Source organism: Schistocerca americana, chromosome 7 (genome assembly GCF_021461395.2).
Source record: "Schistocerca americana isolate TAMUIC-IGC-003095 chromosome 7, iqSchAmer2.1, whole genome shotgun sequence".
Classification (NCBI taxonomy): domain Eukaryota; kingdom Metazoa; phylum Arthropoda; class Insecta; order Orthoptera; family Acrididae; genus Schistocerca; species Schistocerca americana.
In genome coordinates, this window is record NC_060125.1 from 48,628,029 (window position 1) to 48,652,195 (window position 24,167).

General features: G+C 38.7%; 1 protein-coding gene across 1 annotated transcript in view; it reads left to right on the forward strand.

Moving 5' to 3' along the window:
* Positions 1–14,884, forward strand: part of LOC124622689 (myogenesis-regulating glycosidase-like) — an 88,320-nt gene extending 73,436 nt beyond the window's left edge. The window contains exon 8 of the mRNA XM_047148479.1: positions 14,200–14,884. Coding sequence (XP_047004435.1) covers positions 14,200–14,399 — 200 coding nt within the window. The 3' untranslated portion in view covers positions 14,400–14,884. The remainder of the gene's footprint in view (positions 1–14,199) is intronic.
* Positions 14,885–24,167: the final 9,283 nt, after the last annotated feature.

Below are 24,167 nucleotides of genomic sequence, written 5' to 3' on the forward strand. Positions count from 1 at the left end.
TACGCCCATAGATCAACGTCTTGTGTAAAGTAAGCCTTCTCCTTGCCAATTTATTCTTACAATATAGTCAGACAGTGTTTTACAAAAATTGCAGAGCTAAACCATGTCAATGCAAAAGAGGGCCTATCAAACAGGTCAGCTTTCTGTAGAGATTCTTACATGTATCCAGAATTTACCATCATAGGGGAGCTGATATTACTCGATCCTTACCCTAGACCTTTTGCTGGGATCCTTCTCATTAATAATTCATTGCTATTCCTGTCAGCCAAGATCCCATTTTGCCAGTGTTTATCAGTTTCTACACGGGCTTTTCATGTCCTCTGGGTCACCAGCTGTGCAAATAAAACATCATTTACTGTTGCTCATATAGCGAGACATTTTGCAAAGAACATTGCGACAAAATTACCCATTAGTATACTTCTTCGAAGAATATGGTATTAAAGTACAGTGTGTGTACTGTTCTATATATATTGCTGTAATATCAGTGTCCTATGAACCTCACATATTTATGTGAATTATACTTGTTACACGAAACATTCTGCTCATGTATTACATTATTTGTCTAATCCAGTTTGTTTTTATTTAATAGATGTAGCGGAACCGTTTTTTTCTGTTGTTGTGGTCTTCAGTCCTGAGACTAGTTTGATGCAGCTCTCCACGCTACTCTATCCTAAGCAAGCTTCTTCATCTCCCAGTACCTACTGCAACCTGCATCTTTCTGAATCTGCTTAGTGTATTCATCTCTTGGTCTCTCTCTACTATTTTTTCCCTCCACACTTCCCTCCAATACTAAACTGGTGATTCCTTGATATCTCAGAATGTGTCCTGTCAACCAATTCCTTCTTCCAGTCAGGTTTTGTCACTAATTTTTTTGCTCCGCAGTTCTGTTGAGTCTCTCCACATTAGTTATACGATCTAATCATTTAATCTTCATTATTCTTCTGCGGCACCATGTCCCAGAAAATTCTGTTCTCGTCCTTTCTAGACAGTTTATCGTTTATATTTCACTTCCATACATTGCTACACTCCATACAAAAACTTGTTTATAGTACATTACTATTTTAAGGCTAGTGTTGCTTACACCACATGAGAAGTTACAAATTCTGGTATTTTATTTTGTAGATAATTGGGAGGCATTAAGATTGTTGGATATTTAACGCCGTTCATTTCAGTTCTTGGAAATTTTTAGTAAAGTATGAAGACTTTCTCATGTGGAGACTTGCCATACAGTGTGTAGAACGTCTGGTATATGCGTGAGCAGTTCTTTAATTTTAGAGGTTACAGTCCAGTAATATTTACTGTCACTATTCTGCTTGTGAAGAGTACATTCTTTTGCCGAAACTTATATATTACTCGGACAATTAATGCTGGGAGTGATATTTGTATGCATTTTACTATTTTCATCGTATGGTACTTTTACAATCATATATGATGCTGAAGTCTACATCCATTACATTACGCAGATATTTTAAACTCAGCCAGTACTGTAGCATTCTGTAGGTAAACTGTTTGTTAACATGCGCTAAGATTTGATGAAATGACCGTCATTTTTGTCCTGCAGTCTTGGTAATGTACCCAATATTCACGAGAAACATTCTTTTGATTACTGTGCGGATTTGTAATTGAGAGAATTTTCTTTCTGTGATACTGTGGGAAGAATTAATGTCTCATGCGTTATCTGAATGTATAGTGAAATATTTTGGAATATGCTATGTTTGAATGCTGATGTTACAACTTTATAAAAATTTCTGGTACAGCGAAGGTATTTTTTTATGAAACAATATGGTTGTGGCGAACTATTTCACGCATGAATGGTAAGATGTCAGTGTCCAACGGACACAATATTTTTACAAGTGAGCACACTGCTGTTATCAGGTGCAATGATGGCAATGTGGTCACTTGGACACTGATGTCTGACCATTCAAACATGGACTATTTCATTATGAAGTACGCCAAGAGAACTTCACACTTCCTGTCATTCGAAATGCAGTTAGTGGGGGATATCTCTTGTGTTCATATGTGTTTCATAGTAACTTAAGGTGTGGAGTGTTTTAATCAACAATTCAGTGTTTGAAACCTAGAGAGCAATACATGTGGTAGTATAACCTCACCTACTTTGTCTCTTGTCAGATATTTAGCAACGTAATCTTGCTTTAATAAGATTGTTTTTTCAGCGTCCGTCAGCATGATCTCGCGGCATGACCACAGTGCCATCATTGCATCTGATAACAGATATGGGCTCACTTGTGAAAATATTGCGCCCGTTGGACACTGACATCTAACTGTTAATGCATCACAACCACATTATTTCACAAAAAATATCTTCACTGCACAAAAAAATGTATATACTTTTAACAGCAGTATTCAAAGGTAACATGCCCCACAATATTTCACTGTATATTCAGATAACGCATAAGACATTAAACTTCCTAGCGTACCGCAAATTTTATACTTCAAACAAGCTGTGACTTTTACAGTTTTATTGTGCAATGACTCTTTAGCGTTATAACCTGTTATGAAATTGGACGGGCATTTTACTGGTAACAACACTTATTACCGTGTTTTTACCTCCACTGAATTTGCTGTAAGATGTTTCCACATAATTTATCCGAAGTATTTGGTGGATGTGGGGTTCAGTCTTCCACACAAAATACATTAACAATACGCTTTACTGCACTGCCTATCTGCGATATCGTCTTAATAACTTGAGTTGCATCGACTGAACAAGCAAGGCTTGAATTCAGTATCAGGATGAGACAAGACCGAAGTCAACATTAATCTTCCCATCCGAAATAAATACCAAACAAAAAATCTGCCCGCCAGTCCTGAAGGGAAAAAATCTGAATATTATTACTTTTGTAATGAACTGAAATATTTTAATGAAATCTTTTATTATTGCAAAGTTACCTGGAATCAATATGGATGCCATCAACATCTTTGAACCACGTAGCTACAATGTCGAAAAGCTGATCCGAAATAACAGTTAAATATTACTTGATGTTGATGTCGTTGTGGTCTTCATCCAGAGACTGGTTTCATGCAGCTCTCCATGCTACATTATGCTGTGCAAGCTTCTTCATCTCCGAATAACTACTGCAACCTACATCCTTCTGAATCTGTTTAGTGTATTCATGCCTTGGTCTCCCTCTACGATGTTGACCCTCCGCACTTCACCCCAATGATGATTCCTTGATGCCTCAGACGTGTTCTAGCAACCGATCCCTTCTTCTAGTCAAGTTGTGCCACAAATTCCTCTTCTCCCCAACTCTCTTCAGTACCTCCTCATTGGTTACATGATCTACCCACCTAATCTTCAGCACTCTTTTGTAGTACCATATTTCGAAAGCTTCTACTCTCTTCTTCTCTAAACTATTTATCGTCCATGTTTCACTTCCAAACATGGCTACACTCCATACGAATACTTTCAGGAAAAACTTCCTGAAACTTAAATCTACACTCCATGTTAATAAATTTCTCTTCTTCAGAAACGTTTTCCTTGCCATTGCAAGTCTACATTTTACATCCTCTCTACTTCGCCCCCATCAGTTATTTTGCTCCCTAAATAGCAAAACTCATCTACTACTTTAAGTGTCTCATTTCCTAATCTAATTCCCTCAGAATCACCTGATTTAATTTGGCTACATTCCATTATCCTCATTTTGCTTTTGTTGCTGTTCATCTTATATCCTCCTTTCAAGACACTGTCAGTTCCATTCAACTGCTCTTCCATATGCTTTGCTGTCTCTGACAGAATTACAGTGCCAATGGCAAACCTCAAACTTTTTATTTTTTCTCCGTGGATTTTAATTCCTACTCCAAATTTTCTTTCACTTCCTTTACTGCTTGCTCAATCTACAGATTTAATAACATCAGAGATAGGCTACAGCCCTGTCTCACTCCCTTGTCAACCACTGCTTCCCTTTCGTGCCCCTAGACTGTTACACCTGCCATTTGGTTTCTGTACAAATTCTACCCCTTCCACCTTCAGAATTTGAAAGAGTCTTGCAGTCAAGATTATCAAAAGCTTTCTCTAAGTCCACAAAACCTATAAACGTAGGTTTCCTTTCCTTAATTTATCTTCCAAGATAAGTCATAGGGTCAGTATTGCCTGAAGTGTTTCAACATTTGTACGGAATCCAAACTGATCTTTCCCAACGTCTACCAGTTTTTCCATTTATCTGTTAAGATTTCGTGTTGGTATTTTGCAGCTGTCACTTATTAAACTGATAGTATGATAATTTTCACACCTGTCAACACTTGCTTTCTTTGGGAGTATAATTATTATATTCTTCTTGAAGTCTGAGGTTATTTCGCCTGTCTCATACATCTTGCCCACCAGATGATAAGAGTTTTGTCAGAGCTGGCTCTCCCAAGACTATCAGTAATTCTAATGGAATGTTGTCTACTTCTGGGGCCTTATTTCGACTTAGCTCTTTCAGTGCTCTGTCAAACACTTCACGTAGTATCATATCTTCCATTTCATCTTCATCTACGTCCTCTTCCATTTCCATAATGTTGCCCTCAAGTACATTGCTCTTCTATAGACCCTATATATACTTCTTCCACCTTTAAAAAGTCTTCCCTTCTTTGCTTAGAACTGGTTTTCCACCTGAGTTCTTGATATTCACACAAGTGGTTCTCTTTTCTCCAAAGTTATCTTTAATTTTTCTGTACGCAGCATCTATCTTACCCCTGGTGCTATATACCTCTACATCCTTACATTTGTCCTCTTCCATCCCTGCTTAGCCATTTTGCACTTCCTGTCGATCTCATTTTTGAGAGGTTTGTATTTCTTTTTGTCTGCTTCATTTACTGCTTTTTTACATTTTCTCCTTTCATCAATTAAATTAAATATTCTTCTGTTACCCAAGGATTTCTAATTGCACTCTTCTTTTTACCTACTTGATCCTCTGCTGCCTTCACTATTTCATCTATCAAAGCTACCCATTCTTCTTCTTCTGTATTTCTTTCCTCCATTCTTGTCAATCGCTCCTTAAGGCTCTCTGAACTCTCTACAATCTCTGGTTCTTTCGGTTTATCCAGTTCCCATATCCTTAAAATCCCACCTTATTACTGTGTTTACTGTACTCTCCAAAAACAACAACAAATCGAATTTAACTACTGTAAGTCGAAATAGGTTTCATAGCTTTGCTCGTTAATATACTTTGTTAAGTAAATTACACACTAACGTTGCCATTTCAGCTAATCAAATTTACATGAACTGCAGCTACTCAAAAATGAACCTTTTTTAAAAAATGGTTTATGAAACAAGATAATAATTGTATGTATGTAATATTAAAATAGAGAACTGCTGAGAATTGATAAATTATTTTGTTCTTTACGCTTCTAAATATGAGAGTGCATAAAATTTCTTGACTTGTAGCAAATGAACAGCCATGATTGTTGGTGACAAACAGTGTTACACAATTTCTTCCCATATCTGTTAATGTAGACAAATAAGGGCTCACCATGATGCCATCAAGAGGCATTGTTCTTGCTGTACCACTACTTCACCAAAGTTTATATCTGGAAATTCTTGCATCCATGATAAATATCTTGTTGAGACGAATTGTAACCATGTAACTTATTGCCGCCTTACTTTCTTAACCTTTTCATCAGAGTATCGGCACAATGTAGGGAGTATTTTTCACTATACATTTCAGAAAACTGGCTTCACGACTTCACACTGTACAAGACACTCTTTTACGGATCCCAGTTCTGCTCTTGCCCACTGTGTGCATCGCGATCATCCAAAAGGCCTACCAAAGGGAAACAAACTGTGGTTCATCCTCTTATGTGGATCATTATTACAAACATGAATTCAATACAATATAAATCCCTTAGAAGCTGATTTTAAATGAAATGACTGTAATATATTTCACATTATATTACAGTCAACAGTCAATAGATAGAAACGAAGCATTCAGTTCTTTAAATTCACAGCGGTAAAATCTTGATAAGCTAGAATCCATCAACAGAATATTGGCGCTCAGTTAGGTACAATTTTATCAGAAAACATTTAAAATTTTTATATTATAGTTACATATTACATCGTCATTACATTACAGGACAGAATGAGGTCTGGAAGAAAGTTATGAGTACGTCAGATTAAACAACTTTGTTTATTTTCATTAATTATGTAACTACCATTATCTGGGACTTTTAAAAATTCTGTATCTGGAACTGACTAGAGGTACTACTGTACATCCTCAGCTGTGAGGTTTGAGATTTTTTGTGCTTCTGTCAGCAATAATGTGGTGTTCTATGGATATTTGATACTTGAGAAACGATTTTTTAAATTTTTACATATATTTGCAGTGAACTTTGAATATCTTCACGTCATATTTAATTTACTTCAGCTTCCAATTTTTAGATTCTGTGGGCTATTAAGAAAAGAGTTTAAGAATTGTTGTCTTACGTCTTGGCATTGCAATGCTTTATAGAAACGAATATTACATTTCTGTATAGTCATAGGATTTGTGATTTTTTGTGGACCTGTGTGCTGGTGTGTTGCTTTCAAGTGGCTGATCGTTTATTGGCGCTCTTATTGTGCGTTGTATGATGGAGAAACATGCAGTAAATCGAAGTGAGACGAGAAGCAACAGACTTGAGAGGAGCCAGACTAGAAACGAAAAATCTAGTTTAAACAGTCAGTCTGATTCCGGTGTTGTTCCATATACTGGTACTATTGAGGCGATGTGCGTGTGCCGTTTAGTGATTCAATGGGCATGTCAGTTAGTGAATTAGAGAGTGTTGAGGCCAGTAACGTGAACGTGGTGGTTCGTGGTTCAAGAAGTTATAGGTGATACTGCGAGTGAGGGTACTACTAATCTGAACTTGTTCTACCCGTTGAGTCTGCTGCTCACTGTTATGTTTCAACAGATAATTCTGCAATCCTGCAGATTGAATAAGTGTGTTAGTTAAGTTCCAAAAGATATTTCTAATCCATTCTTAATTCATGCTCTGTTCATATCCATAGAGTGGCTAGAGGCTAATAAAAAAGGGAATTTATAGAAATTAAAAGTTAATTTCTGAAGCAAAATTAAAATTTGGAGAGAACAGAAGCTGGTATAGATACATTACTGTGCTATTTTCACTGAATGGTGTAGAACTACACGACAAGAGGATCAAATACAATGTTCATGTTCTTCACACAGAAGTAAGAACAGGCCTCAGTGTGGGAGAATATAGCGACACTAAAATTTGTATGGAAAATTTCTGTGGAAAAATAGGCTAGACTGGGTGTACTACAAGCACAAACTTGAACAAATTTGAAGTCATTGGGGAAGATGTTTCACTGAGATTTGATGTACCTAGCACATAGTTAAGAGGAGAGTTTGCCATATTTTGATGAGATTGTATCTAGTATTGAGAATAAACTTATTATTGTACGGGGAAGTCAAATTAAGTTGCAGGAAATAGTGAGTGAACAAAATAAGCAATTGCAAGAGAGTTTTCAGCTTAAGCTATTAGTATGAGAAGAACAAAACAGATTTGACAGAGATGTTGGATGCTTTCCCAAATGAGGAACTTCTTACACAAATTCATAAATGAAGTTCAAATAATACTGCCTTATTATAAGGATTAGAGAAGGATTTTGGAGAGTTAATGGTTAGTTCAGAGAAAGAGATGTCAGGGAATAGAGAAGAGGTTCACAAGACCACTAAAAAGCCATTTCTGTTGCACAAATAGCTATTGTTGCTAAGCACAGCTCACTTAGTATAGTACCTCCTATTGTTGGTGATTCTAAAGAGGTGAGAACTTTGTTGAATTTGAGAGAAGATCAAAAGGAGGTTGCTGGGAAGAGAACAGAGTTCAGCAGTGGAATGACAAGGTTCCAGAACTCTGATAAAAGTTGGGAGAAGGTATTGGTTAGGGTTCTTGTTATAACAGACCTCATGTGCGCCATTTTGATATGAATTCTGGTGATAAATATGAGCCAGATCCTGCGTCTTATTAAGAGAGGAGAGATAAATTCAGAACTGTTCAGGCTATCCCAAATGGTGACCCTCTTAGTGCAATGCTGACAAGGTATGTAGTGTCAAGAGAGACCACATCATTAGTTAAGCCTGATGTATGTTTGTTGCTGTTCCCTTATGTGCCATTCCGGTGCATTTGAGTGTTAGTGAACTGCACCTGGATGATTTCCATTCAGGCTGTATGAATTCCTTACTGTGCTATTTTCACTGAATGGTGTAGAACTAAACGACAAGAGGATCAAATACAATGTTCATGTTCTTCACACAGAAGTTAGGACAGGCCTCAATGAGGGAGAATATAGTGACACTAAAATTAGTATGTTGTTAGATGAGAGTACCCAGGCTTCTTTGTATGTATGTTAATTAATTGTTGTTCGTTTTGTGTGTGCAACTGGGCAGCTAATATTTGCTATCCTTGAAGAGCTTTTTTTACTTTTTTTACTTGTTAGGACTCGTTTGCATTAGTATGCGTACGAGATAGTTTCTTCTTTGTGGGTGACAGTATGTGATTACAGAGTATGCAGTGATCGATGACATCGATGACTAGATTGTGATTATGCTTTCCATATGGCTGTTTTGTATATTCTTCTTTCACTTACTTTATTCAAGTGGTGAAATAATTTCCCTACTTGCTGCATACAGTTTTCCTTGGTGTTGTGTCTGCTTTCATGAATAGGTTGCGTTGATTTGTCGTACCTGTTCTTTATGTTTTGATGATTTGTTTGATGTGTTGGTACTGGATGTTTGCGAATACTGGATGATGTGGTAAGGTGATGCAGTAGAACGATTTTTGATAGTTTTTTGGTTTGAACTATGCCACGAGGTCATGAGTAAATATTTTTCCATTCAGTGATATTTAATACTTGGTGTCTATAATTTGTAAGTGTGAAGTGATATGCTGTGAAGGTCTACATTTTTCGCTTCTTTTATACTTACTGAACTGCTACTCGTTTGTTTAGGTGAAGTGAGGTTTCTGTCCCATATCTATATGAGTATAGTTCTCTTACTACGAGTCAATCTAAGCGTGGATGTTGTTACAGTCATCTGTGAAAAAATGTACGCAGGTCAATGGCTAATGAAAGTGAACTTGTCATGAAGAATGTGGGATTGTTTGAATTAATATCATCTGTTAACAATCACTTCATGAAAAACAAATTAAAATAAGTATTTCACAGTGACCATGGTTACTGAAAATAAATTCGGTGTGTTTCAGATTTCAAACCATAATAAGTTTGTCAGGGAATAAATAATGTTGCATAAGATCATCAGATGGGTTCTGTTCCAGTGGAGGTTGATTACGTATGACTATTGATGATTTCTCTAGACTGTCGTTGTGGTTGATATTTGTTTGAGGTGAATGTTGCTGGCTGTACTGAATACTGTGAAGATGAAGTTATAAAGTGAAACTACTTTGTGTAGATATGAATTCGCTCTAAAGTAGATGCTGGAACAATGTGCCGCTGTGTTTTTTTGTAGACGAGTATATTCTCCGCTGCATGCAGGCTGTTGCTAGCCGAAGTGTCTTGTTGTGGTTCTTGGTTGAAATTGGACAATAGTCCGAAATGGTACCGTGTGCTTAGCGGTGTTCTTCCGATTATGGACGTTTTAGTAAGGAAGTATTTTACAGGTGCCAGTAGCACTGCTATCTATTTGTGAACTGATGATTTGTGTTTGCCAGTACATGAATAGTATACGATCTATAGATACTGAGCTGTTTTTGGTGGTGTCAGGAGAGCTGCAGCCCAGTTGTTATTAAAGGAAGAATTCAGCACTGCTAGGCAAGAAAAGAGGAACAAATCCTTTTTTATCATTTACGCTAGACCGAGATTCAGAGCGTGTGGAACAATAAGTTTTGAAGGAAACTAACTGATACTTCACTACATTTATTCTGAACAAATGCACAACAATTATTGAAATGCGAAGTGTAGCCACAGCAGGAATAGTGAAACAAGAGCGTCATTTGGAAAAGAACAGTAGTAAAGAACATGAACGTGGACGTGAGTGTAATGTTAAGATGTTAGCTTTTTTCCTTCCTGTACGAGAATTGTCTGTGGTTCTTGTTTGGCATTGGATTCATGGCTCTGTGTGTGCAGCTCGATGCTGGCACATTCTTACTGGAAGAGACTGATGTGCAGCATTGCCTTGAGATTGTTTTCTGCAAACGTTTGTTACGAGCTATGAGTTACAGTGAAATAAGACCTAGCACTGCGCAGCTTGGAGTATTAATTCAATGCAACTATTACAGGTCCGTAACGAGCTGTTGTGAGTGGCAGGCTTTAACATGTTTTGAATTCTGAGATACTAAGTCTCAAAGCATGTTGGCCAGAAATCACTTTCCCAGTAGAGTTCTAGGCGAGCCACGTAATTCACATTATCATGTAACTGTTCTTGATACTTTAATAGGATTCTTGACTAATTTGTGGTTACATTCGTTATCATGTGGTGGTTCATATGTGAATAATTGTATTCTTCTGTTTACGGTGTCTCCAGTTGAAATAATCATTAACTTGAATATTATCTCCATGAATTTATTTTACGTTCCTTTTCCATGTTCAAACTGATAACTAAAACATAACAATTCTATGGAACATGCCATCCACGCTGCATTTGAACTGCTGTAGAGGTTCTGTCACGATCATTTGCCTTCAGCAAACGTTTTCATTCATATGAGCTGCTTTCACAGTGAGCATTTATTTGTTTAGCAGCTCGATTCCTTCTAGTTTCTCTGTAGGATTTTTCATGTTTTTGAAGGTAAGTTGCGTTGAGGTCTTCGTGCCAGATGGTGAAATCTCTGAGTAGTAGGTTTCATCATGGGTTCATTTAGTGATCTTGAGGGCATCAGTGAAGGGCTCTACTAAGTTCAGTGCTAAACGCTACAAGAAAGCTTTTGTACAGCACCATGAGGTCTTAAGAATAAATTCCGGTAATGTAAGGATACATATTACGATATTACTGCCTCTGCCCCGCCGCCCTCCCCCCCCCCCCCCCCCCCACACACACACACACATATATACAGTGAAGTGTTCACGACGGCAGAATCACAGCAATGCGAGCTCTTATGGGGGCTTATCAACAGTCGTTCTTTCAGAGGATCACTTGCGAACGGAATGTTGAAAGTGTGATAACAATGGCACCCAAACTACTCTCGGTCACACATCATAAAATGACACGTAGACTGTAAATGTCTTAGGGGGTCCTAAAGTAATGTCGTATTTTTACATTGAATTTAAACAGATAAATTGTTAACGAGTCTTTCTTTTTAATCAATGGCGTTATCACTCTTCTTACCAACAACCTTTTTCCATACAGTGTGCAAATTTTCAACGTCTGATCGACAAAATTCAATTGGTTTTTGAGCAAAACAACTGGAGATAGCATTTTGGATATCATACACATCTTCACATTTTTTCCACTTAGAAAATGTCGTAATGATCGAAATAAATGGAAATCGGATAGCGGAATATCGGGCAAGTGTGGTGGATGAGGCAATACCTCCCCCCCCCCCCCAATTCATTAATTTTTTCCAGGCTTACTCTTGCGCAGTGCGCTCTTGCATTATCGTGTTGGAGAGTAATGGCCTTTCTGTTGACAAGCGCAGCGCACTTTTCTATTACATATTGATTTACACGATCCACTTGTTCAAAGTAAAGGCCTGCATTCACAGTTTTTCCAGGTTTCAGCACTTCAGAATGAATGACCCCACGAATACTCCATCAACCACACAAGAGCGCCTTTCTAGGGAGTAATACCTGGCTCATCTATACTCCGTGGCGATTCATTCGGAGAAAGCTACTGCCTCTTGGGTTTCGGATTATCGTAGATGACCCATGTTTCAGGTCCAATGATCAAGCGAGCAAAAAACGCTTCTCTGGCGAGTCACTGAAGCAATAATTTGCTTATGGTGGATAGGTTAGCTTGTTTTTTGTCTTTACCAAACTACTGCAAAGTTCTCCGGTGGCTGATCAAGTTTGATTAAGAGTGTTTGACGGTTCCCCAATTGTCTGACACTGATTTGGTTCCACTTCCGCCCTTAACATGTCATTTTCTAAAGCTGTTACCCTTTCTGATCGATACGTGTCAGAAAGATCAAAATAACCGAATCTGAAGTTAGAGAACCGCCTTTGGCATTTGCGAACGTCTAATGCGTTCATGTAAATATCACAAATGTTTTTGGCAGCAACTATTAATACACTTGCGAAACTCAAAAAGCAAGTGATGCCGGATATGTACCTCTTTTGGTATCTGGCTTGCCATTTCACCATAAACTGCAAACAAAATATAAGATTTAACGATTGGCAGGTAAACAAGAGGCTAACCCTAAAATGTCTTTGGCACGACTTTGAAGTACACAAGATCTGATAAATGATAGGCGAATATAGACATGCGCAGAAACGACGTTACACTCCGGTTCCCCTAATATGTCTAGATATGCTTAAAAACTAAAAAGACAGATAAGATATAATAAAAAGTAATAAAATAGTCATATTCAAAAAATGTTACTGACGCTTTGACGCTGATTTCCGTGTACTGAACAGTACTCTGAAGTGCATGGAGTAGGGTACTCAGCGTGGTAGCAGATGTTAGGATTCTTTCTCGTTCCGTTCCAGTATGGACCACGAAAAGTATGGCTGCTTAAATACCTCTGACCACACCGTAGCAATTCTAACTCTATCTTTACGGTCCCTGTGGGCGTAATAGGGAGGAAGATGAAGAATAAGCACATTCTTCATTAAATGCCGGATCATACAATTTTGCAAGTAAGCTTTCGTGCGGTAATTAGTAATTTACCTTCAAATGTCTGCGAATTGAGGTATCTCAACATATTCGTTACGTTGTTCTGTGAGTCGTATTGTCCTCCTCTGTACACGTTCAGTATCCCCCGTAAGTTCTATCTGGTTTGAGTATCACACACTTGAGTAATATTCTAAGATGAGGAGCACAAGTGCTCTGTAAACAATCTTCTGTGTAGACTGATTGCATTCGCCTAGAATTCTACCACTGAACTGGAGTTTCCCGCTTGTTTTAGCCACAGCTGACACTATGTGACCTTTCCGTTTCATATCCCCATAAATTGTTACACCCACGTATTTGTATGAGTTCACAGATTCCACTTGTGACTCGTTGATATTTTAGTCACAGATTACTAAGTTTTTTCGTTTTATGGAATGCACAATTTTACGTTTCTCAACATTAAGGGGGTAGGACATCAAACGGGCCGACTTGGAGCAGGAGAGGCACCACAGGACATTTCAATTTCCAGTGTCTATACTTTCACAAATAAATTCATAAAACTTTGTCAGCATGACCAGGAAGGATTCAGAAATTTCCATATCTATTAAAAACTATGGTAAAAATTGAGGTAATTAAATATAAAATTTGTGTTTTTTCTAAACACGAAGTTTAAAATATAACAGTTCATTCGTTTTTTCATAAATTAAATAAATTCTAGAGTTTCATACAGCTGTGAGTATTGTATGTATGTTGTACAAAATTCATCGAAGAATCTCTCTAACTTATGAAGAAAAGTGTACCTATAGCAACAAATGCAGCCATTAGTAAGTAAAAAAATGATGAAATCTCGCACGTAAAAAAATGTATTTAGTTATGTTTTCGAACTTCCACTGCAATGTGTGTGAATCCTGAATCCGTCCTGGTGATGCTGACAAAGTTTTATGAATTTATTTCTAAAAGTATAGGCACTGGAAATTAAAATGTCCTGAGATGCCTCTCCTGCTCCTAGTCGGCCCGTGTAACGTCCTACTCCCCTCCCCCCCCCCCCCCCCCCTTAAAACAAGCAGCCTACTGTGGCACCCCTTCGAAATCTTATCAAGATCTAACACGTTATCTGTGGGATGGGTACATAGTTCCACATTATCAGTTATTATATTGCTCAGTGTAAATCAGTGAAGATAGAAGGAAAATGATCGCCTCTATTGTGTAAATATATAGCTCCCTTGATATTTGGAATCAGATGACGTCTCATACCATTCTCCAGTGTGTCACATATCTGCCACCATTCCTTGTCCAATAACATACTTTGTTTTTGTTGAAGAATCCAATCCTTCCACTTACACCACATTATCCAATTTTCTCTAGCGTAAAATCAACTGCCGCCAGCAACATCCAGATTATAACATTGTTTTCCAGTATTTCAACATCGCAGGCAGTATTCAACATGACATAACTAGAGCACCAGTAATGTGTCTTGCCTTCTGCACAGAGTTCCTTCTGGGAGAGGACCTCCTGGCAGCGCCCATCGTGCAGCACGACACATACGAACGCGACGTCTACCTGCCCAGAGGCAGCTGGCAGGACGAGGTGGACCCAGAGCACCCCACCATAGAGGGCCCCACCTGGCTCCGCGACTACCCGGCGCCTCTCAACACGCTGCCCCACTTCACCAGGGTCACCTCCTCATAGGTCTCACCGACTAAAATGTTTCACGTTTCGTATAAAAAATAAAATAACTTATGTCTATCATCTTGAGTTTGTAAATGATGCATTTCAGGAAAGTATGACATTTCACCTGCTTTCACCTGATGTCAGTGATAAGCAATACCTTCAGAGTGGTATGTAGTTTTGTGTCGTAATGCGTTTCATAACATAACACAAGTCACTCCAATTAACAGCTCTTGAGCAACTCAGATGCGTCAAAAGGGCGTGTCTCACCATTATTAACCCTTTAATCAATATCCTTACCATCATCTTATCTTAGATGAATCACAAACTTTGAGTAAGGAATGAAAATTATGTTGAAAATGTGAAAACTGAGACCTTCAGGTTGAAACACCCCCTCAGAAAAATTAATGAATTACTGTGCTGAGAAACCTCTTACGTTATTTGATTTTCAAGCAGCTGAGCAGAACTGAACGTACTCAGACATTTCTCTCTTTACTTATTCTGATCAACACTAAACTGACACACAACATTTTTACTGTAACGCAATCTGACTTTCAATAATCCCTACAAAAGAATGGCCCTGGCTAACAATAACCTATACGTTTATCGAATCACTTACTTCACAAAAATCTTCGTTACTCGAACTACTGCAATACAGAGAGCGCCAATACTGCCATCTAAATAAAAGATTCTAATTACTGAAGGCACTAACTACTGATAGACATAGTTAGCAAATGAAAGATTTTGATAGAGAACAAACAATGTATTTACCTTAATAATGTTAAAAAATCATCATATATATCATGATATATAGTATTACATATTTACTCTTTCTGATGGACACACGTCCAGATCGTCCGCTCTCAACATTCTGCCATCTCTCTCGCCACATCCACCACTGCTGGCTGCTCACCTCCAACTGCGCAACGCTACACGCTGTTCACAGCCAACTGCCCAACACTACAATAGTAAATATTCCAACAATGCAAGCCAGCCACAGACTGCATACAGCGCAGTCAGTGATTTTCATACAGAGCGCTACGTGGCGTTACCAACATAAAAACCTAAACAGCCTACTTACAAGGTTAGTATGTAGTGGCGAACAAGTCTCTGGTCACTACCACGTGAGCACTTGCATGGCGACTGCTGAAATCACATACTACATATCAGTTTTTAAAATCTCTCTCCCTCCCTCTCTCTCTCTCTCTCTCTCTCTCTCTCTCTCTCTCTCTCTCTCTTTTATATAAGGGTGAGTCACTAACTATTGCCACCTAGAATAACTCGCAAATAATGATAGTAGCTGAAGAGTTTGTGGGACAAATGTTGCATGGGACAACGGGGGCCATAATATGATATTGATTTTTGTTGCTACGTGGGGTCGCTTCGGAGACTTTGTTTTTTTTAAATGTGATGCTATAGTCTGGTACTTTATTTTCTGATAGCGGCTATCGATAGGAATCTAATGATGTGTAACAGTAAGGTCGTTGAAGGTTAACGAAGGTCACAAAGGTGGCATGAACGTCCATTGACAGAAGGAGTTCGAAGTGATGACCATTGGTATCAATGCAATGATGCAATCTTCTTATCATTGATTGAGTGGTATTCCTTATCACATTTTCTTTTCCTTAGATAGAAAATATTTATGTGTTAATGATGTATTAATTACACACTTTGTGTTCATTTAAGCACTAATTTTATACACATAATCTGAACTTACCTCCCTTATTTATATTGGTGGCTCATCAATTTATAAAGTCTAAGCTTAATTTTTAAGTTAAAGTATAGCTGAAGTCTAAGATTAATTTTCAATTAACTACTAATCTTGACTTTCATTCTAATATTTTCAATTTTGATTATGCTGGGTAATACAAATTAACAGACAACGAAATATTCAATCATTTTAAAAGGAGTCCCAGCGGCTTGTGTGCTCTTTATAGAAATGCATTGACAGAAGTGGGATTATTGCCTGTATAGTTACATTTACACACTAAATTTAGTAATAGACAACGATACCATATTAACAGTGACATCTGTATGGTTACAGTATTTTTTCAGTACATTATGTACGGTTTTAAATTAAATTTAACACAGGTCTGGTATCGTTGAAACACGAAACACCAACACAGATATGTTGTAATCTTAAAAGGATCACCGCGCTCTATATGTAGCTACAATTTGTGCCATGATGTGTAACATGAAGAAATACAAACAACATTTTCATACAAAGCCTTCGCAGAAAGACCCACAATAATGACTTAATATTCTTCTCTCATAATTTGTCACTTTTCAGTGCCATGTTGCAATATACCTGCCATCTCTTACATTGCAAACGTGTACATCTGTACTAATATATTTTACTTTCCTCTTGAAATAAATATTGACGCCCTTCTCGTGTCTGAAATGTGAGGTACAAGGCGTTGGAGGTGGTGCAGTAGTTAAGATACTGCATATCACTCTGGAAGGTGAAACATCCTAATTACAGCGCAACCAGCGTGATTCAGCTTTTCCTTAGCTTCTCAAAATCATCTCAAACGAAACCAGTAAAGTTCCTTCAGCAAGTCGATGTCACATTCGTTCCACCATGTACACCCAACAGTCAGTCTTGAAGCACTTCGATGCTGGGGGGAACAAGAAACTCTCATCTTACTGCTTTCTGTCTGCTGGTGTTCTCGAGGTGTGAAAAATGTAGTCAACTACACTTGCTTGAAAAAAATGCTCTACACGTTGTGGCCTGGCGAATCGCCAGAGTCCTAGTGAATGAACGTTGCCTGTGGTATGCTCACTGTTGAAGTACAACGCCACCCACGAAACAGACAACCCAGCCTATACCAAGGAGCAAACAATGTGCGAATTTCAGGAAAGAAACGTGCATAATTTACAAAAGAAAGGAAGCAACAGTAGAGATTAATGTGCCGTCGTCTTCGCAGCGATTATGGTCGAAGCTTTTGCTTAGCTGGTGGGGTTCTGCAGTACATTTCTTGAACCGTGGCGGCATTTGCCTGAAGTACACCACTGAAGCCACGGAACTCTTCAGCCTACTTGTTAGACATGAACTTCAGGCCTTCCCTGTGGTGACTGAACCATTCAGCCACCTGGTGCTGCCGCGCACTGAACAGATGGTACTCCAAAGCTGGTCTATTCAGTCCTGCAACAGGAATCTTCAACGGCAGCCAGCCTATTAACAAACCCAAGCAACTGTACGTTTCCGTTTTTCGTTTACCCGCCCCACTATTTATCCGATTCTGAAGACATTTACCTCTACATACCCACTCCGCAAGACACTATACGGAGAGTACCCCGTACCACTACTGGTCGTTTCCTTTCCTGTTCCACTCACACATAGACTGCCTTTATGCCACCGTATAAGCCCTAATATCTCATATCTTATCTTTCTGGTCCTTACCCGAAATGTATGTTGGCGACAATAGTAGCTTCAAATGCCGGTTCTCTAAATTTTCTCAATTGCTTTCCTTGAAAAGAACTTCGGCTTCCGTTCAGGGATTCCCTTTTGAGTTCCTGAAGCATTTCCGCAACACTTGCTGTTGTTCGAACCTGTTGTTGTTGTTGTGGCCTTCAGTCCTGAGACTGGTTTGATGCAGCTCTCCATGCTACTCTATCCTATGCAAGATTCTTCATCTCCCTGTACCTACTGCAACCTACATCCTTCTGAATCTGCTTAGTGTAGCCATCTCTTGGTCACACTCTGCGATTTTTACCCTCCACGCTGCCCTCCAATGCTAAATTGGTGATCCCTTGATGCCTCATAACATGTCCTACCAACCGATCCCTTCCTCTAGTCAACTCCTATTCTCCCTAATTCTATTCAGTACCTCCTCATCAGTTATGTGATCTACCCATCTAATCTTCAGCATTCGAACCTAGCGGTAATAAATCTAGGAGCCTACCCCTGAATTGCTCCGATGACTTTCTTTAATTCGACCTGGTGTAGATCTCAAACTCTCGAGCAGTATTCAAGAATAGGTCCTCCTAGCGTCCTACACGCGGTCTCCTTTACAGATAAACTATATTTTCCTGAAATTTCCCCAATGAACCCAAGGCGACCATTCGTTTTCCCTTCCACAATCCTCACATACTTGTTCCTTTTCATATCAGATGGTTCAAATGGCTCTGAGCACTATGGGACTTAACATCTGAGATCATCAGTCCCATAGACTTAGAACTACTTAAACCTAACTAACCGCCGGCCGAAGTGGCCGAGCGATTCTAGGCGCTACAGTCTGGAACCGGGCGACCGCTACGGTTGGAGGTTCGAATCATGGCTCAGGCATGGATGTGTGTGATGTCCTTAGGTTAGTTAGGTTTAAGTAGTGCTAAGTTCTAGGGGACTGATGACCTCAGAAGTTAAGTCCCATAGTGCTCAGAGCCAATTGAGCCTAACTAACCTAAGGACATCAAAAGCATCCATGCCCGAGGCAGGATACGAACCTGCGACCGTAGCAGCAGCGTGGTTCCGGACTGAAGCGCCTAGAACCGCTTTTCATATCGCTTTGTAACGTTACGTCCAGATATTTAAACGACGTGACTATGTCAAGCAAACAATACTAATGCTGTATCCGAACATTCCAAATCTAACGTCTTATTTTTCCAAGATAATCAACATATTGTCCCAACGGGAAGGGGCCAGACATCTGGGTTTTCGACATTACGCTGTGCACATGCTTCATGAAGATCATTCGACGTGGCACACCCTGGACGACCTTCTTGCGGCTGTTGTGTGTGGACTCAACTGGTCCAGATTTGAAAGTGGCCGCCACCAATAGAAAGAACTGTAGCGCTTATTCTGTGTCACCTTTGGTGCACGCCGCTCCCCGGCAGAGCTCTAGAACATGTTCGCTGAGTTTAAACTCTCAACACCGCCACTCTATCTGTGCAAAACGTTTCGCTGCATATATGAAGAACCACTATGTCAAAGAATTCGTCTATTCATCACATCCAGAAAGATACCACTGCACCCGATTTTGACATCAAAACCTGGGGAAATCGTGACCCCTGACATCGCAGAACCATCACCTCAGGCTCGTGGGGTTGCTAAATATCTCGTAGTTGTGTGTGATCTATTTTCTGAATTCTTAGACTTTTATGGCACAAAAACTGCTACCACAGCATTGATTATGAAAAGGATGAGGGCAGACTGTATCACAAGGTTCGGCAAACCACAGGCTCTGCTGTCTGACAATGTCCCAAACTTTACATGTAAACCATGGAAATATTTTCTTCAAGAGCAACATACTAGACAAAGTTTAGTTCCGAAATTTTATCCTGAATCCAATCCCACTGAATGGGGTTCTAGGCAGTTCATCTGATTCATTAGGATGTATCTTTCTCATCAATGGACTGGATCGATCGAGTCTGTAAATCACTTTTGAACAAATAGTGTATAATTTTCATCATACATCCACACACCACACACTGGCTGAAATCATGATAGAAGTTAAAGAGAAGAATGAGTGGGCAAAACTGCTGCACACGCCAGGATGTGACATATCAAGAGAAGAAAAAATAGACCATGCCCTCATTTCCTCCACAGCCTCTGTATGTCTTAGGACATATATGAAAAATACTGGAAAAAATTCAGACTTTACGGCTGGTGAGCAAATGCTGTTGAGAACTCGCCCCAAGACCTCACTTACACAAACGAGAAACGGCAGTTGCTGTACACTGGTCCATACAATATTATCAGAATGCTACATGAAGAATCCCCTCTCATAGCCTATTCGCATTCCAACAAGATTCAAAGATTAAATCGCCAGAGAGATTTAAAGAAATATGTGCACCAGGTATTTTCTACATAGTACATAGTGCCATTTATAAGTATATATTTTTTTTTATGCATCTTCTCGTATTTATACAAGAAGTCGTTTTTACTGTTTGAATATGATAAAGATGGCCCACTGCAAATATATAAACACTAAGTGTTCACGACATTCCTCGTTATTGTACGTAGTAGTCAGTATTACTCCAGAATTCTAATCAAGAACAACTGCTGATATGAGTAACTTAGAAGCAGATATTCTCAGCGCAGTGAAGCAGCTTAAAACACTTATGAAAGGCAAGGCTTCCGGTCCAGACTGTATAGCGGTCAGGTTCCTTTCAGAGTATGCTGATACTATAGCTCCATACTTAGCAATCATATACAACCATTCACTCTTAGAAATATTCGTACCCAAAGACTATAAAGTTGAACAATTCACACCAACACCCACGAAAGGAAATAGGAGTAATTCACTGAATTACAGACCCATATCACCAACATCGATTTGCTCAAATATCATGAATCACCTCAAAGAAAACTATTTATTGATAAATAGCCAACACGGACTCAGAAACTATCGTTTTTTTGAAACACAATTAGCTCTCTATCCTCACAAAGTAATAAGTGCTATCGACGGGGGATGTCAGACTGAGTCCGTATTTTTAAATTTCCAGAAGGCTTTTGACACCGTTCCTCAAACGCGACTTGTAATTAAATTGCGTCCTTATTGAGTATCGTCTCAGTTGTGTGACTGGACTCGTGATTTCCTGTCAGAAAGATCACAGTTCGCAATAACTGACAGAAAGTCATCGAGTAAACAGAACTAATATCTGGCGTTCCCCAAGGTAGTGTTAAAGGCCCTTTGTTGTTCGTGACCTACATAAACAATTTAGAAGACAATCTGAGCAGTCCTCTTAGATTGTTTGCAGATGATGCTGTGATTTACCGTCATGTAAATCAGCAGATGATCATAACTAATGCAAAATTATTTAGAGAAGATATCTACATTGTACAAAAAGTCGCAATTGATTCTAAATCATGAAAATAGTTAAGTCATCCAAATGAGCACTAAAAAGAAACCTCTAAATTTCAGTTACACGATAAATCACACAAATCTAAAGGCAGTAAACTCGTCTAAAAACTTATGTATTACAATTACGAATATCTTAAACTGGAACGTTCACACAGATAATATTGTGGGGAAAACAAACCAGAGACTTCGATTTATTGGTAGAAAATGTAACACTAGTACTAAATGTAACAGTTGTACTAAAGAGATTGCTGTTTTCTTACATTACGCTTGTCCGCCCTCTTCCGGAGTGTGCTGTGTGGTGTGAGATCCGCATCAGATAGCACTGATGGAGAACATCAAAAAAGTTCATAGAAGGGCAGCTCGTTTTGTATTACTGGTACCGGCCAAACACGATTTTAGGATGAACTAGTTTCGCCTAGGTGAAACTCGTTCATCCTGTTACCAATAGGATCAAACAGTTTACCCTAGGTCGAATCGGTTTATCCTAGTTAGAATTTACATGCTTTAGGATAAACTGGTACGTCCTAGTCTGAACTAATTTCATCCAGTTTGTATCTTCTATAAGCTTTTCAAAGTAAACTGAATAAAGGGATACAAATAAAATAGTCAATATGATTCATTAAAGTTATTTATTAACTAATCAGTAATTTCACCTGTATCATTAGATCAGCTTACATATATCCATCCACAGAAATCACCTTATCATCAATTTGCTTATTTACATATTTTTGCAAGGCTTACTTTGGTGGCACTTAGAATTGCAGAGTACTTGGTTTTTCTTACAGCTGCATTTGTTTATTGTAATTTTTCACGCAACTGCACTTCACAAAGCCTTGCCCTGATCCAACAATGTTTTGTGACTGCAGTCCTTAAAGATATTTCAATATCTTGGTTAATATCTCACACATCTAAAAACTTCTGAATGCAAACCTCAAAATCAGTTCTATAAAATAAAAAAGAAGTTAAAACTAATATTTTTTTTAATATTTCACTACAAAAACTGTGGAAAATTTTAATAAAATCATACCTGCAATGATGTTTTTCAAGTAGGTCATGTTTGGTGCCAACTTTGTAGAGGCACTCATCAGTCTTTTGATGTATTACTCCAGTTATGTTTCGAAGGTCACCTCTGCCTTTTGCTACATCTGGAATAGGTATGATTACGTTGTCTAAAATGTCGGCTGGAGGATGGGATTTGTCGGAGGAAGCTTTCATTCTTTTAGCTTGTTTTTTTAAATTTTCTGTCGCAGTTTTTGTAGCACTTTGAATGTCGTTTGTGTCAATTTCCACAATGTTATCATCATCACTGTCTTCATACTGTTCAGTACTGCTATTCTCTTCGATTGCCTTCTTTAGGTCATCTTCATCCTGAATATCATTTATGATTTCTTGAGGCAACGAGGAAGTGTAAAGTCTAGGTTCTATTCCGAATAATGCTTTGTAAGGTGATTCTTTTATGCCAGAGTGGTAAGCTCCGTTTTCCATGCTTTGGAAATACCTTAATTATTCCGACTACTTCGTCGAATTGTTGTTCATTAACCAAGAACTTATATTTTCAATGTCTTGTTTGGCATGTTCAACAGAACCCTGACTTTGGCTGTGCCTTGGTTTTCCATGCACAATTTTCAGTTCTGACGAAAGATTTGCGAGCTCACTTATAACATTATTGACAAATTTTCTGCCATTATCAGACTGAAGAATGCACGGCGCCCCTACACTTAGGAATATGTCACTTCTTCAGCCCTCTTTGATGTTAACGTACGAAGGAGAACAATATTTGTGAAATGGTCTTGATAAACTAGAATGAATTTTAAACTCCAGTCTGGTTGTGTTTGGAACTCAATCAAATCGACTTGGCATCTGCTATTAATTCCGAATGGAGAACTGGCTTTGAAACTAGCCCTCTTTTTTTTGTCTTCTTTTGTTGACATAATATCACGCATTGATAAATAGAGGCATATTATTTCCTTTGAGATATTGGCATATTTTTTTGGTGTCTCGACTAACATCCCATCGCGACCACCATGACCCACAGCTACATGAGCTGTGTCAATTACATCATAAAGTTCATCAGCTGGAACAAAGTATTTTATATTCCTTCACACCGTGCAATGAGTTTTTTCACATCACCAATTTTGAAAACAGCAAAGCGTTTCAGTCTTCTTTTTTGTAAAGATGTTCTTTTCTCCAACTTTTCCGCGTCTTCTAGTTTTTTAACCAAATCCACATATTCGTCTACTAATAACACATTATAGTTAGAACACTTTTTGTTTTCACTCTGCAAAATTTCCTTCAGAAACTTTTCTCTGCACAGATTTTGATTGACTTGTCTACTACACGAAGGCTCATCCATGGAGATAAGCCTCACAGTAATTACACTAGGATTATAATAAAATCTTTTAAACGCAAACAGTAACTTAACATTTGCACTCGTCGATGTAAAATAGCGTTCAAAACAAAGAACAGTGCGAGCGAAGAGCGGTTCAGAGGCACGAGGGGAGAGCCGGAGATGACTCGGGGATTTCCCGTTCGTGGAGGCAGCGACATGCGTTCCGACTAGGCAAACTTAGTTCATACTAGAACGTACCACTTTATCCTAAAGCATTAAATTCTAGCTAGGATAAACCGATTCGACCTAGGCTGAATTGTTTTATCCTATCTGTAACAGGATGAACGAGTTTGACCTAGGCGAAACTAATTCATCCTAAAATCGGGTTTGGCCGATAACATTACCACGAAATAGAGGAGAGAGTGCCACGGATATGATATATGAACTGGGTTAGCAGTCATTAAAACAAAGGCGTTCCTCGATGCGGAAGGACCTTCTTGTGAAATTTAAATCGTCAACTTTCTCCTCAGAGTGCTACAACATTTTGTTGGCTCTCACATTCACAGGGAGAAATGATAGTCAAAATAAGAGAAACAGGGCTCGCATTAAAAGATTTAAGTGTTCGTTTTACCGTGCGCTGTTCGGGAGCGGAAA